Raw genomic sequence first — 13,517 nt, forward strand, 5'->3', positions numbered from 1 at the left:
GTGACAACCAAACAAATCAACCTTTAAATGTTTTCTTTTAACTGCTAATTCGTAATTAACCAAAACAACGTCTTACATAAGCAGCGTACGTGAGTGTTTTGATTTAGATTTATCGATCAGTAAGCATGTTGGGTCTCTCTCTTAATGACATGATAGGACTATGTATCAACGTAATTTCAATCATTATTAAATTCAACTAACTAAAGGCTTTCAGAAAGTGGTGGGGACAAAATGGGCTACAATAAAAAGTGGTGGGGACATGTCCCCAGTGTCCCCAGTGTAAATGACGTCTATGGCTTTTTATTTATCTTGGCCCATCTAACAGTAAGAGCCTTCACCCCTTCAAATCAACTTTCTCCAGTCTCTGTCTGGAGTCAGTGGAGCAGGGAATTGAAACCTATTGTCAGGGTGTTTTTGACTTGTGTTAAATGAATGATATATGTGACTAATGTACTTATTGCAGTGTGTACATACACTCTGACCCTTAATGACCTGATTTCTTGGTCACTGTGGCCTACAGCTCTGTGTGAGTGTGTGTGTGTGAGTGTGTGTGTGTGTGTGTGCTCGCGCATGTTTACCATAATCTTTTGCGTTTATCCCATAGATTAAACACACACACACACACACACACACACCACACTGTATCCTGTGCAGTCCTACAGCCCTTGCTGTTAAATCTTTCATGTTTTTTTTTCTGTGGCTGTCAGCGCAGAGAGAAAACACAGGTGATATGATTTCAGCATACGATTTGACTGCATAGTGTAACCATATGATTTCACTATATGACTCTCACAAGGGGCAAGCCTGGCAGAGGTCTGTGTGTGTGAGAGAGAGAACGACACTGACTGTGTTTGACAGGTAGGAGAAGGACAGATAAGGGGACTACGTCTGACAGGTGATTATCTACCAGGGGGGCAGGTGTTTAGTTTAGCCAATCGCATGAATGGCAGGGTGGGCTTTGTGGCCACCATGCCCAGTACAAGTGCCTCCTTCTTCATTAACAACACCCAGCTCTCAGACACAGGGACCTACCAGTGTTTAGTCAACAACCTGCCCGACCGCGGCGGCCGTAACATCGGTGTGATTGGACTCACTGTGCTGGGTAAGGACAGGACGGGACAGTAAAACTTGATCTGTGTCCCTGTATATACAGCAGAAGACAGTTTAGCTGTGACAGGTTCTCACTTAAATCATGAATCAGTTGATCAGTCAGTCCCAACATTCCAGCCCTGTAGACTCTCCAGCATCAACATCTCTGTGTGTAGATGTTTAAGGTTTATACTGACTCTCTCTCTCTCTTTCTCTGACTGTCTGTGTGTGTGTATGACTGTCCATGTATGTGTATGTGTCTCTCTCTCTGCCTGTCTGTCTCTATGTGTGCATGTCTCTCTCTCTCTCTCAGTGCCACCCTCCCTCCCGACCTGTCGTGTCCAGGGTTCTCTGGATGTAGGCAGTGACGTTATGCTGATGTGTGGATCAGAGGAGGGCATTCCCACGCCCACCTATGCCTGGGAGAAACTGGAGTCCGTTCCCAAGCTCCCCCACAACGCCATGCAAGGTATTAAGCCCCTGGCCGTGGGCGTGTCCTTTTGCCCCACCTTCATTGGTAAATGAGCTGCATTTTCACTGCTCTGACTTTCTCCTAGTGGCAACTACCCTGGCTGGTCCACTGTGTGTACGTGAGTCAGTGTGTGTGTGTGTGTGCGTGTGTGAGGTGTGTTTATGGGTACTCTCGTGTACGCTTGTGATTGGTCGTTTTTCCTCTTCTTTCCAAACGTGACAGTGAAACGCTGAATGTCTCACTGCTGCATTAAAACAAGGCTACAGATATGAAGACTCCAGACTTCAGTTCACATACTGTCCATTCAAATGTAGACAAAGCCCTTTAAACTGAACAGTGTGTCCACTTAGAGAAATATGTACAGAGGAACTTCATCCATCCCCACTGTGGAGAAGTACAGCAGAGAAGGATGAATAGGAAACTGTTCTCCACGCAGTAGCCTTCTCTTTAAAGCAGTAGTCTTTACCTACACATCATCTCTGCATCTGCTACTCTACACAGCCATTTCATTCAAAAAAGGTATATTTACTTTGGCGCCCCCCTCTGTCAACTCTTGGTATTGCAAAATCACAGCTGTGTTGGTTGATTTTCCATGTGAGCACTGATCTAATTTCAGAAAAATTTTGACTGAACCTGACAATTTCATAAATTCTTTTTATAGCTATAATGTAATATAAAAATGTTTATAAATGTTTAAATGCTCACTATATTTATATATGCGACATGACTTCTGTGTAAATCTGACTATATATACACCAAGAAAATCTTTTTCTATTACTTTCCCTTTTTTTACTTTACTTTACTTTTTTTTTCATTTTAACAGCCTCTCCCCCTAGTAGGAGAGACTTGTACAAGCACCTTGCTAATGAATCCTCTGTAAGCAGGAAATGCTGTGAATTGCTTTACAGACCAGATGCTTGGAACAGTGATGCTCAGAAACATCAGCACTGGCACGTCTGGTCTCTACCAGTGTACAGCCTCCAACGCCATCGGAAAGAGCACCTGCCTACTTAACCTGCAAGTCATAGCGCGTAAGTCAGCGAGCACTGAGCACAGCAGACGAGACAGGGCCTCTGTAAAGAGCAGACTCAGTCAGCGGCTTTCAAACGTGACAAACGTGATCTCATCGCCGGCCTGTTCACGGCCCGTTTGACACGTGACCCGTCTTTCTGTCCCGCAGCCCAGCCGCAGAGCGTGGCTCTCATCGCCGGCACCATCGCCACCGGAGTGCTGGCCCTCATCATCTGCTCCCTCTTGGTCCTGGTCACTCTCTTCTGCTGGAGGAATAAGAACAAGTATGAGGAGGACGAGGTTCCCAATGAGATCAGGTTAGATCCCACCAGCGCAGCACTTATTCCCAATCACGGACCAGTGCCTCGCTCGCTTTCAGTTCAATTAAGTTCCAGGTGTTTGGTACAGCTGTTACACTTGTGTTTTCAATGTAAGAAGAGTACAGTATTTACAGGTACATTACAGATCTTACTACAGGTGTAACACGTTTTAGAGGTGTTGCAAGTGTGAGCGTTACAAATGCTATAAGAATGAGGATGCGAACAAAAAAAGCCTGTGTTTCTTATAAATGTTACAGGTGCTACATTTGTAACACAGATTTGATTCACAGCAGTAACAGGTATGTTGCATAAAAGGAATGAGTTTACCAGGCACAGGGATCATGGGTGTGTGACAGTTACAGGCCTAACAAGTGGATTATGGATATTTCCAGCATGAGCAACATGTGTTGTTGTTGATCATAAACTCATAATACCTTTGCTGGTCAATTTGTCATGAAGCTAATGTGTTCTCACTTGCCTGACTGTCTCAGGGAAGATGACCTTCCCCCGAAGAGGTCGTCATCTGTGAAAGCGTTCCACGCCGATGCCTCGTCCTCAGAGAACGACACTCTTACGTCCACAAACACCTACAACAGCCGCTACTGGCACAACCCCAAATCAAACTACGACACCAACTCCTACACCCGCTACAACGGGGACACCAGGCAAACCTTCACCGCCGGAAGCCACGGCGTGGGGGCCACCAACACCATGCCCAATTACACCAATGGCAGCCACACCCTCCCTCCACCCAAGACTCTGGTGGTCACCACTAACTCCGTTCCCTCACTGCCCGTCATGACCAGAAGTAACGGCTCCCTCAGCCTGCGACCGCCCACCGCCACGCCAGCGGTGCTTGGGCACGGACAACACACGCATTCCTACGCCGTGAGCCAGGCCACGCTGGAGCGCATGGGCGCTGTGCCTGTAATGGTGCCAGCGCAGAGCAGAGCTGGCTCTCTGGTCTAACAGACACAAACCAACAAACGAAAGAACCTCCTCCAAACAAAAATAACAGACTGGCTTTTGTAACGCCATTCATCTGATGCCAACGTTTTGCTCCATTACTGAAGAGAACCTGAGGTCCTCCTCCTCTTGCCATTGTCTCTATCTTCTGATGTCACTGGTCTGGCAATAAACTGGGTTCCCTGCCTGTGCAGAGACAGCTCAGCAAGAATCCAGGGCTTCACAGAGAAAACTATTTGTCTGAAGGTTTCTAATTGGTAGGGAGTGTAGTTTAAGAGCAACATGTCCAAACGGCCATTAAGGAGCCTTGTCCAGTGTCCTCCCCAAACAATAAAGGACAGATCATTTCAGAAAAAAAATAAGAAATGAATGTGCATGTATGTCTATTTCAAAAGCATCAGAATAACATAAATTTGTCTAATTGTTTTTATTGTATAGTCAGGTTGTTTATTCTGTTTGAATATATGAGGGGAGAAGAAACTACTCAGTCTAAATGGTGTTTCTACAGTCTCTGAAAGGCTTTGGAGAAAAATGTATTGGATTAGAGATGTGACCTTTGGTTTCTGAAGAATGGGGTGTTTCAGTGGTCGAGGGATCAGTGGCTGATGACTTTTGACACAAAGAGAAGAGAAATCCAGAAGAGACTGTCATGTTTCCACAGAGATTCTCACAGCTGTTGTTTAGTTACGGTGCCTATGTCACTGTCTGCACTGGAGACGTCTCCCTCATGTGTTTTCTAAGTCTGACTCAGACTAAATGACACAGTTTTTTTAGATGAGTCTTAATAATCAAAGCCCTAACACAGCACTACACATGTTCTAGTCATAGCCTACCTCTAAAACCAACATTAAGAGAAATTAGTCAAAAATAGTCAATGAGTAGGTTTTTTGATCAACATTTTTAAACTGACTGAATATGGAAATACAACAGTCTGAGAAACTTTCTTTCACCTTGAGTAATAAAACTTGAATCTCCATTTCTACAAACATCAACAGCGTTGAGAAAATTCACTTCTGTACAGTTTCTTTATGTAACAAAGTCCATTTCCACTACGGTGCTGCTTTCAATCCAAGAGTAGAGATCTTTTATGATGCCCTATATACTTCATGAGAATATTATACTTAAAGATGTTTGAAAAGATGAACTTTTTGTGGTTTGTTTGTTTGGTTTTTTAAATACTGTAAATATTGTAACTACTGGTAGGCTTGAATGTGAATTAAAACATTCTTTTGTCCAATGGAAATCACCTACACGTTTTATTTGGATGTGACTTTGGCTTCATAGACGCAGTTTGTTTGATCTGGTTACAGATTCATACAGATAATGACAGTGAAATATCAAACACTGCTCTTTGTACTAAATTTCTCCCAAATCACCATTTTACTTGGATTGCTGAACAATTTAAAAACATGGTGTAAAGATCTGTTTTAACTCGGGTTGTGTAAGATCTAGTACACAGTCTCTCCAACATTTCTCAAGTTCAACGATTTTTATAAATCCTGCCGCAATAAAGGTGAAGCCAACAGAGGTTCAGTTGACCTTGTTACTTCTCGTTACATGCTTCTTATATCAGCAGTGTGCCTGCTCTACACTCAAAATACAAACAGAAGTACAAAAATAAATACAAATTCAAATACAAATACAAACACAAATACAAATACAAATACAGAGATGAGCGATAGTGGCGTCCTTATTACTTTACTGCTTGTCTGAAATACATTTTTACAAAACAGGAGGAAGTGACATATACTGTGTATCAGTGTTTCTATGGAATTACTGAACAATCAGACTCATTTCACAACACAGATCACTGCTCCCTTTTCATATGAATCAGTGCTGAGGTCAAAGAGGAAAATCACAGTATTTTTCTATGACACTAAACACAGAACAGTAAAGAGTTTTCACACAAACCTGTACAGAGTGGATCAGACAGACAGGGCAGATACCTGAACTCACCACAGTCTTCAATGAGACAAATTTTATATCACACTTTACTATAGAATTACATCATGAACATGAATAAAATATAATTAAGATGAAATAAAGACAGAGGTCAATATGAATGAAATAATATTGAATCTCTTCTGTCATTTTGCCCTGTCTTATGAACAAGGTTAAGGGAAAACAGGAGTTGAAACTGTAAATCAGGACCAATTATAACTGCACTAATACAGTCATATCACTGCTGTTTCATGTCTCCTGACTAGAACTGCACTAATACAGTCATATCACTGCTGTTTCATGTCTCCTGACTATAACTGCACTAATACAGTCATATCACTGCTGTTTCATGTCTCCTGACTATAACTGCACTAATACAGTCATATCACTGCTGTTTCATGTCTCCTGACTAGAACTGCACTAATACAGTCATATCACTGCTGTTTCATGTCTCCTGACTAGAACTGCACTAATACAGTCATATCACTGCTGTTTCATGTCTCCTGACTATAACTGCACTAATACAGTCATATCACTGCTGTTTCATGTCTCCTGACTAGAACTGCATTAATACAGTCATGTCACTGCTGTTTCATGTCTCCTGACTATAACTGCACTAATACAGTCATATCACTGCTGTTTCATGTCTCCTGACTATAACTGCACTAACACAGTCATATCACTGCTGTTTCATGTCTCCTGACTAGAACTGCACTAATGCAGTCATATCACTGCTGGTTCATGTCTCCTGACTAGAACTGCACTAATACAGTGATATCACTGCTGTTTCATGTCTCCTGACTAGAACTGCACTAACACAGTCATTCACACTGCTGTTTCATGTCTCCTGACTAGAACTGCACTAACACAGTCATTCACACTGCTGTTTCATGTCTCCTGACTATAACTGCACTAATGCAGTCATATCACTGCTGTTTCATGTCTCCTGACTAGAACTGCACTAACACAGTCATTCACACTGCTGTTTCATGTCTCCTGACTATAACTGCACTAATACAGTCATATCACTGCTGTTTCATGTCTCCTGATTATAACTGCACTAATACAGTCATATCACTGCTGTTTCATGTCTCCTGACTATAACTGCACTAACACAGTCATATCACTGCTGTTTCATGTCTCCTGACTAGAACTGCACTAACACAGTCATATCACTGCTGTTTCATGTCTCCTGACTAGAACTGCACTAATACAGTCATATCACTGCTGTTTCATGTCTCCTGACTATAAATGCACTAATACAGTCATATCGCTGCTGTTTCATGTCTCCTGACTATAACTGCACTAATACAGTCGTATCACTGCTGTTTCATGTCTCCTCACTATAACTGCGCTAATACAGTCTAAAATGTCTTACAGTTCACTTCCACTGCAGCCAGTTTCACTTTGTCCCATTCAAGTTACACAGGGGTGAAATTCACCAAGGCAAGCCAAACTGAGAGGCCGATTTCTCAACTCTATGAAATGAGAACCGCCAGTCAGTTCAGCGTGTGTGACGTGTTTGATGTGCGATGTTCTTTAGAGAGGTGGGAGTAACAAAAAAAGTCTGACCAATATGGCGGAGACTAAAGGCTACATGTAGCATGAAAAGATGTATATGATTTTTATATGTATGGGCAACCATTTGTGTCTGCATCAACACGTGTTGTTGTTTACATGTTACATGAACTTAGTCGGGGCCAGAGTGGTAGAAAAAAACTCTCTCAGTGGCTCTAGTCGAGGTAAATAGACCACTGTGGACCACTGGTATTTTGAGAAAGGTGACTTGCTTGCTGTTTTCACTACCTCGCCCCAGAGCGAAATTTCTCAGGGCAAAATTCACAAGATGTTTCACTGTGTGGAAGCCTACGGTTAGGGAGATGACATTTACAGATGGCACCATGAATGCCTGTGGATACACCAAAATGGCTGACAGATTAGGTACCCTAATTGCTCAGATTCATCAGGATGGCCTTGGTGGTGATCCTTGGATTCTTCTTGGCCTCTTGCACTACCATTCTTGCCAGCGCAGGGGTCACTTTTGGCTTCCTACCCCTCCCTTTCAGATTTTTTTACATTGTAGGACTCTTAGATTGTGTAGTACTTTTTGATTATGCTTTGCACTGTGGCCACTGGCACTTGAAAACACTTGGATATGACTTTATAGCCTTTACCCACCTCATGAGCAGCCCTAATGTGCAACTAGAAGTCCTCACTAAGCTTTTTGGTTTTAGCCATGACTTGCAATTGACCATTAACTGCCTAGAGAACTACTGCATGTACTGTTCTCAATTTATAGTTGATTAGAATGTTCTAGAACATGGTAAAAATTACCAAGACCATTTGGGATGGTACAGAAGCTTGCATTTTCTCAAAAATATGTAACAATTTGAATGGAGTGTGAATCATTTTGGTGTTTTTGGTAAAAATGTAAAAAAAACGTAGAAATAGTTGAAACTGATCATTGACATCTCTGACACAATGTCTTACCTTCTTATTTTTCACTTATTTATGCCATTTCCAGCCAGATGAAACCTATCGGTCAAACAAAAATTCACCATAAATCCAAATTTGGCATGGGTATGAATAATTTTGGGCTTAACTGTATCTATGTGGGTAGCCCTGTTGCCTCACAGCAAGACGGCCCTGGGTTCGAATCTGGGCTATCCCAGGTCCACTCTGTGCGGAGTTTGCATGTTCTCCCCAGGTTTGTGTGGGTTTCCTCCAGGTGCCCCAGTTTCCTCCCACCATCAAAGACATGTATGCAAGAATTAATACTCCCATCAGTGACCTGGACCAAGGCACTGGCAAAAAGAACTGGAGTTGGTCCCTGGACTGCCCACTGCTCCAGTGTGGGGGTATAGGATGGATTAAATACTCCAGTGTGGGTGTTTATGATGGGTTAAATACTCCAGTGTGGGGGTATAGGATGGGTTAAATACTCCAGTGTGGGTGTTTATAATGGGTTACATGCTCCCGTGTGCGTGTTAGGATGGGTTAAATACTCCAGTGTGGGTGTTAGGATGGGTTAAATGGTCCAGTGCGGGGGTATAGGATGGGTTAAATACTCCAGTGTGGGAGTATAGAATGGGTTAAATACTCCAGTGTGGGGGTATAGGATCGGTTAAATACTGCAGTGTGGCGGTATAATATGGGTTAAATATTCCAGTGTGGGTGTTTATAATGGGTTACATGCTCCCGTGTGCGTGTTAGGATGGGTTAAATACTCCAGTGTGGGTGTTTATGATGGGTTGAATACTCCAGTGTGGGGGTATAGGATGGGTTAAATACTCCAGTGTGGGTGTTAGGATGGGTTAAATGGTCCAGTGTGGGGGTATAGGATGGGTTAAATACTCCAGTGTGGGTGTTATGATGGGTTAAAAACTCCAGTGTGGGTGTACAGGATGGGTTAAATAAATGCACTTCTTCTTCTTCTTGTTCTTCTTGGAGACAATACATTGCAAGCTACCTATGTTTACTCTTACCTTTAATAAACAGTTTTAGTAAATTCTCATATGGAGATATGAGTAGGTGCTTGTGACAGAGGGCTCTGTCTCAGGCCGCGGGCGGCGTCTTTCTCCCACAAACTAACCACTTTCCCGTAGTTGTACAGTGTTCGTTCGTGTTTGTGTCATGTTATGTGTACACCATTCATACATATCTATAATACACAGATTCCAATAACATAATGCGTTAGCTTCGAGGGTGCACACTCGAAGCACGCAGCAGGTTACCCGGTTTCGTACACACAAACATGTCCAATTCACGTTCACAATCTTACAGTTTAAAACACCCCACAAACACCCCCAATTACACCTAAAGGTTTGTTAGCGTCTTTACTGTTGTTTGTTTTACCGTTACCGTCTTTATCAGGTTACAAACACACACAATTACTCATTGAAATGTTTGGTCCCGTCTTTATTGTACTTGGTGTTTGGTTTAAATGTCTTTTGTTTTGTTATAGGATTTTGTTCGTTGTCTTGTCTTCCTCTGTTCCTCGTTTCCTCTCTCCGTGTGTCTGTTTGTCTGTGCCATAGCGGGGTACAACTATCGGTGCAGGGGAGGGCCAAACCGAGCTGGAGCAACACAGGCTAGTTTATCGAGGTTGACCTGAGGTACGCATGCGCAGTGTAGGAGCGGGAGGGACCATAAACCTAGCGAAGGAGTTGGAGGTGGAAAGGTGATGATTTATGGAAATTATGGGGATAGGTGAAATTGTGAATGTATAAATTATGTGTATAAAATGTGTATAAAAGTTGTGGTAATTCTGTTTGTACACTAAAATTATTAGGATGGGCAATATTATTTTTATTTTTAAACAGAACGAATGTGGTATGTTCTGGGGGAGGGGCTTATGAATGAAAAGAGGGGTTCCAATCATTGTATGTTGAGGGAGTCAGGAGAGTGACAGAGTGTAGCTGTGGAGAATTGAAGTGAGTTGAAAGTGAAATTGAAAGTAGTGATTTGTTTGTTTATTGGTTTATTTATTTATTTATTTGTTTGTTTACCTCTATATATATTTTTTGTTTGTTTGTTTTTTTTTAAATATATATACATTTTTTTTGTTTCCTGTAAATATTTGCCATTTTGGACATGTATTTCAGTTTTCTTCACTTTGGTTGGGACTTTTTTTTGTTGTTGCACTGTAAATAAAACACCTTGCACTTACGTGCTATTTGCGGCGGAGCCATTTTTGTTTATTTTTGGTGCGTTTTGGGCAACCCGAACCCCTGTTCGGTTTCACCCTGCCACAGTGCTCCATAGCTTTACTGTGACTGGTAGTTGATTAGTAAAAGTGATAGGAAGTGATTAGACACTCTGAACCATTTCCCTTCCAAACTAAGAGACTGACTCTAAATTAGAAATGGGCTCCAGTAATACTACTGTAGGAGCCATTTCTGATTTAGGTTCTTTACTGACACCTGCTGGCAGAGGGATTAACTTGTGCCCTTGTAATGGGGCATGAAGGGTTAAATGGTTCACCTGTGCTCATTAGAGGGGTGCATGGGGAGACAAAGGAGTTTGAGTTTGGAAGTCTGGGTGGAAAGGTTTGGAGACGCCAGCAGGCATATGGTTTTTCAACTGATTTATGAATTGATGGATTTATTAATTGTTTAAATGAAATTAATTTTCAACCAATAATTTATCATTACTCATATCACAACAAATGTACACTGTAACAACAATAAATATCATTTTGGAATCTATGGAAACCCCTGGGGCATCTAAATGAAGTGACCAGTTGGAAGACACTGCAACTACAATCAAATGACAACATAATGGTAACATTTATAACAAATATGTACGATATGACAGTACATTAATACCTTGAGTATTAAAGACCAAAATAATAAGACTTTTACATTATGAAAAAAGCATGACTTTATAAATGTCTTTCTCTTTAGGAGTTATACAACAAAAAGATTTTTACTAATCATATTTTTACCTGCTCCATTAAACACATTACATATCTGACTTCAACTTCAAAACTGAAAAAATTATTTGGACATGTTGCAGCACAGACAGACAGACAGACACACACACACACACACACACACACACACACCCCATGGCCAGCAGTGGATCTCTGACAGGTTTTAGGTTTGTAGTGGTCTTCCAACACCACTTCTGAGGGCGGTTCAGTGCAGCCGACATTGTAGTTCTTATTTTATGTGGGGTTATTTGCAATAATAGAAGAGACACTTAAAAACAGTTAGTTCAGTGATCATGAAAATTACTCAGCATTTACCCAGCAAACACAATATTTCAAAACTTCAAAACGGCTCCAACAAGGTTTGTATGCTGAGTGTTCAATTAAACCGACTTAAGGGTGTGACTGAAGCTATATGGAGTTTGACCGTTTGACTGTTAACAGTAAGTCCTGAAACATCAAACATTTATATTTCTTCGCTAATCAGCTCTGAGACTGCTTTAGTGCTTATGGAGACATTTTGTGTATAATTACATGGGAAAAAGTCCATCAGTACTGAAGAGAGAGGAGCTTAATGATGTCATTCCACTTATGTGAAAGCGAAACTAAGAATGTCTTCCTGTTCAACATTATTTGCTGAAGAGCCTCCATTTTGGGCGTAGTTTTTGGTGGGGTTATGAATTGCGAGCAAAGATTACTTTTCAGAACAAATGGACAATGAACAGTTAACCGAGCTCATCAAATCGGTGTAATGTACTACACTAGTAGCGAGAAGGATCCAGTTGCGATCAGCGTGTTTGTCCACAAACTTGGTAAGTATTTTTACGAGCTGTGAAATCGAAAGTGTAAACAGTGCTGTGACTATTTCAGTAAGACCTTAAAGAAAACTGTTAAAACATCTCTGAAATCATGGATACAGCTATCCTCGTCAGTATTATTGTTATTATGTAGTTTTTGTTTGTTTCCCATCTGCTCGTAAAAAAACTTCGGACATGACAGCATTGGAGGGATAAGCGTGATAAAAAGAGTTTTTCTCTTTCACTCCAAATGACTTAAGATGGAGTCACCGCTGCAGTGATCTCAGGCGTGAGGCATGAATATGTTTTACTGGCATCTAGACTGATGAAGATTGTAATAGTCGAAATTCTAAAATTTAATCATTTTTATCGTTTTTTGATGTGCTGCTATTGTGCAGTATATATATATATATATATATATATACACACACACTCGTATATATATACACACTCGTCAGGCAGAGGTGGGAAGCGAGGAAGTACAAACACTTCGTTACTGTTCTTAAGTAGAGTTTTCAGGTATCTGTGCTTTACTTGCGAATTTATTTTTCTGACGACTTATCCTTTTATTTTGCATCATTGCGCACCTTCCTACCATCAAGACTGAGTTCAGCCTAAATGGTTGGGACAATAACACATAGAAAAGACGATCTCTGGGTGTATCTAATGGTGCATATCACGCACGACAGACGTAACAAGACGTAAACGAAGTAAATGGCGTAACAAGACGAAACAGACAAGAAGGGTAGACTCGACCGTGGAGACAAATCGTCTGTTTAATGTGATTATCATAACGTTTCCAGTTCTGTTATCGACATCGAAAACTGATTTGCAGACTGGTTAATGTTCAATATTTTCAGTATATTATTTTTTATTTATTTGTTTTATTTGAGGTTAGAATGGTTAGTCTTCTTTTGTTCTGGGCAATGTCATCTATTTATCAACAGTTTGAATGATGTTTTTTTCCCTTTTTGTAGTTCTGTCTCATTCAGGAATGAAGGTGATTTTGGTGAATCTCCTGTTTCTTCATTTTTCAGCATTGTCCAAATCAGGTAGGACACATCTCCACTGAAATACTTATAAAAACACTGTATATGTTGGGTTGTGTTACTCCGTTTTGTCCTCTTGTTATAAGTGACTTTACCATCTAGCTACTCCTACCACAGTCTGAAAATGTGTGTCTTTGAAGGATAAACGTGTTGAAAAGAACTGAACTCTCTCTGAATCCAAATGATTAAAGCTGCATTTACGGTTGGAAGAGGTTTCAGGCTCACACTGATGCACAACACACAATGATGATAAACTTTATTTATGCATTTCTTCCAAATTAAAGCGATAAGAATCACTAGGATCATATTCTTGTGTTATAGTAAAACAGTCTCTTTGATGTGAAGTGGGAATCTATGGCTAGTCCTCATCAGGATATAAAGACAAGCTGTGTGTGTAACACTCCCTAAAGAGTGAAAATATAAATGCAGTTACTGCTCTCA

At 41.1% G+C, this 13,517-nt stretch overlaps 1 protein-coding gene across 1 annotated transcript; it reads left to right on the forward strand.

Annotated features, from left to right (window-relative positions):
- The first annotated feature begins 782 nt into the window (after positions 1 to 782).
- LOC115814013 (immunoglobulin superfamily member 11-like) lies at positions 783 to 3,861 on the forward strand. Its single transcript, XM_030776726.1, has 6 exons — positions 783 to 813; positions 911 to 1,102; positions 1,403 to 1,558; positions 2,470 to 2,592; positions 2,742 to 2,889; positions 3,384 to 3,861. Exons 1-6 carry the CDS (start codon positions 783 to 785, stop codon positions 3,859 to 3,861), a joined length of 1,128 nt encoding a protein of 375 aa, XP_030632586.1.
- The last annotated feature ends 9,656 nt before the right edge of the window (positions 3,862 to 13,517 follow it).

Source organism: Chanos chanos, chromosome 6 (genome assembly GCF_902362185.1).
Source record: "Chanos chanos chromosome 6, fChaCha1.1, whole genome shotgun sequence".
Classification (NCBI taxonomy): domain Eukaryota; kingdom Metazoa; phylum Chordata; class Actinopteri; order Gonorynchiformes; family Chanidae; genus Chanos; species Chanos chanos.

Excerpts from the sequence above, each read along its gene's own strand:
- LOC115814013 (XM_030776726.1), top strand. The coding sequence starts at position 783 with ATGACTCTCACAAGGGGCAAGCCTGGCAGAG. Across the intron at positions 814-910 it reads AAGGGGCAAGCCTGGCAGAG|GGGGGCAGGTGTTTAGTTTA; the intron begins GTCTGTGTGTGT and ends ATTATCTACCAG. Across the intron at positions 2,593-2,741 it reads TAACCTGCAAGTCATAGCGC|CCCAGCCGCAGAGCGTGGCT; the intron begins GTAAGTCAGCGA and ends TCTGTCCCGCAG.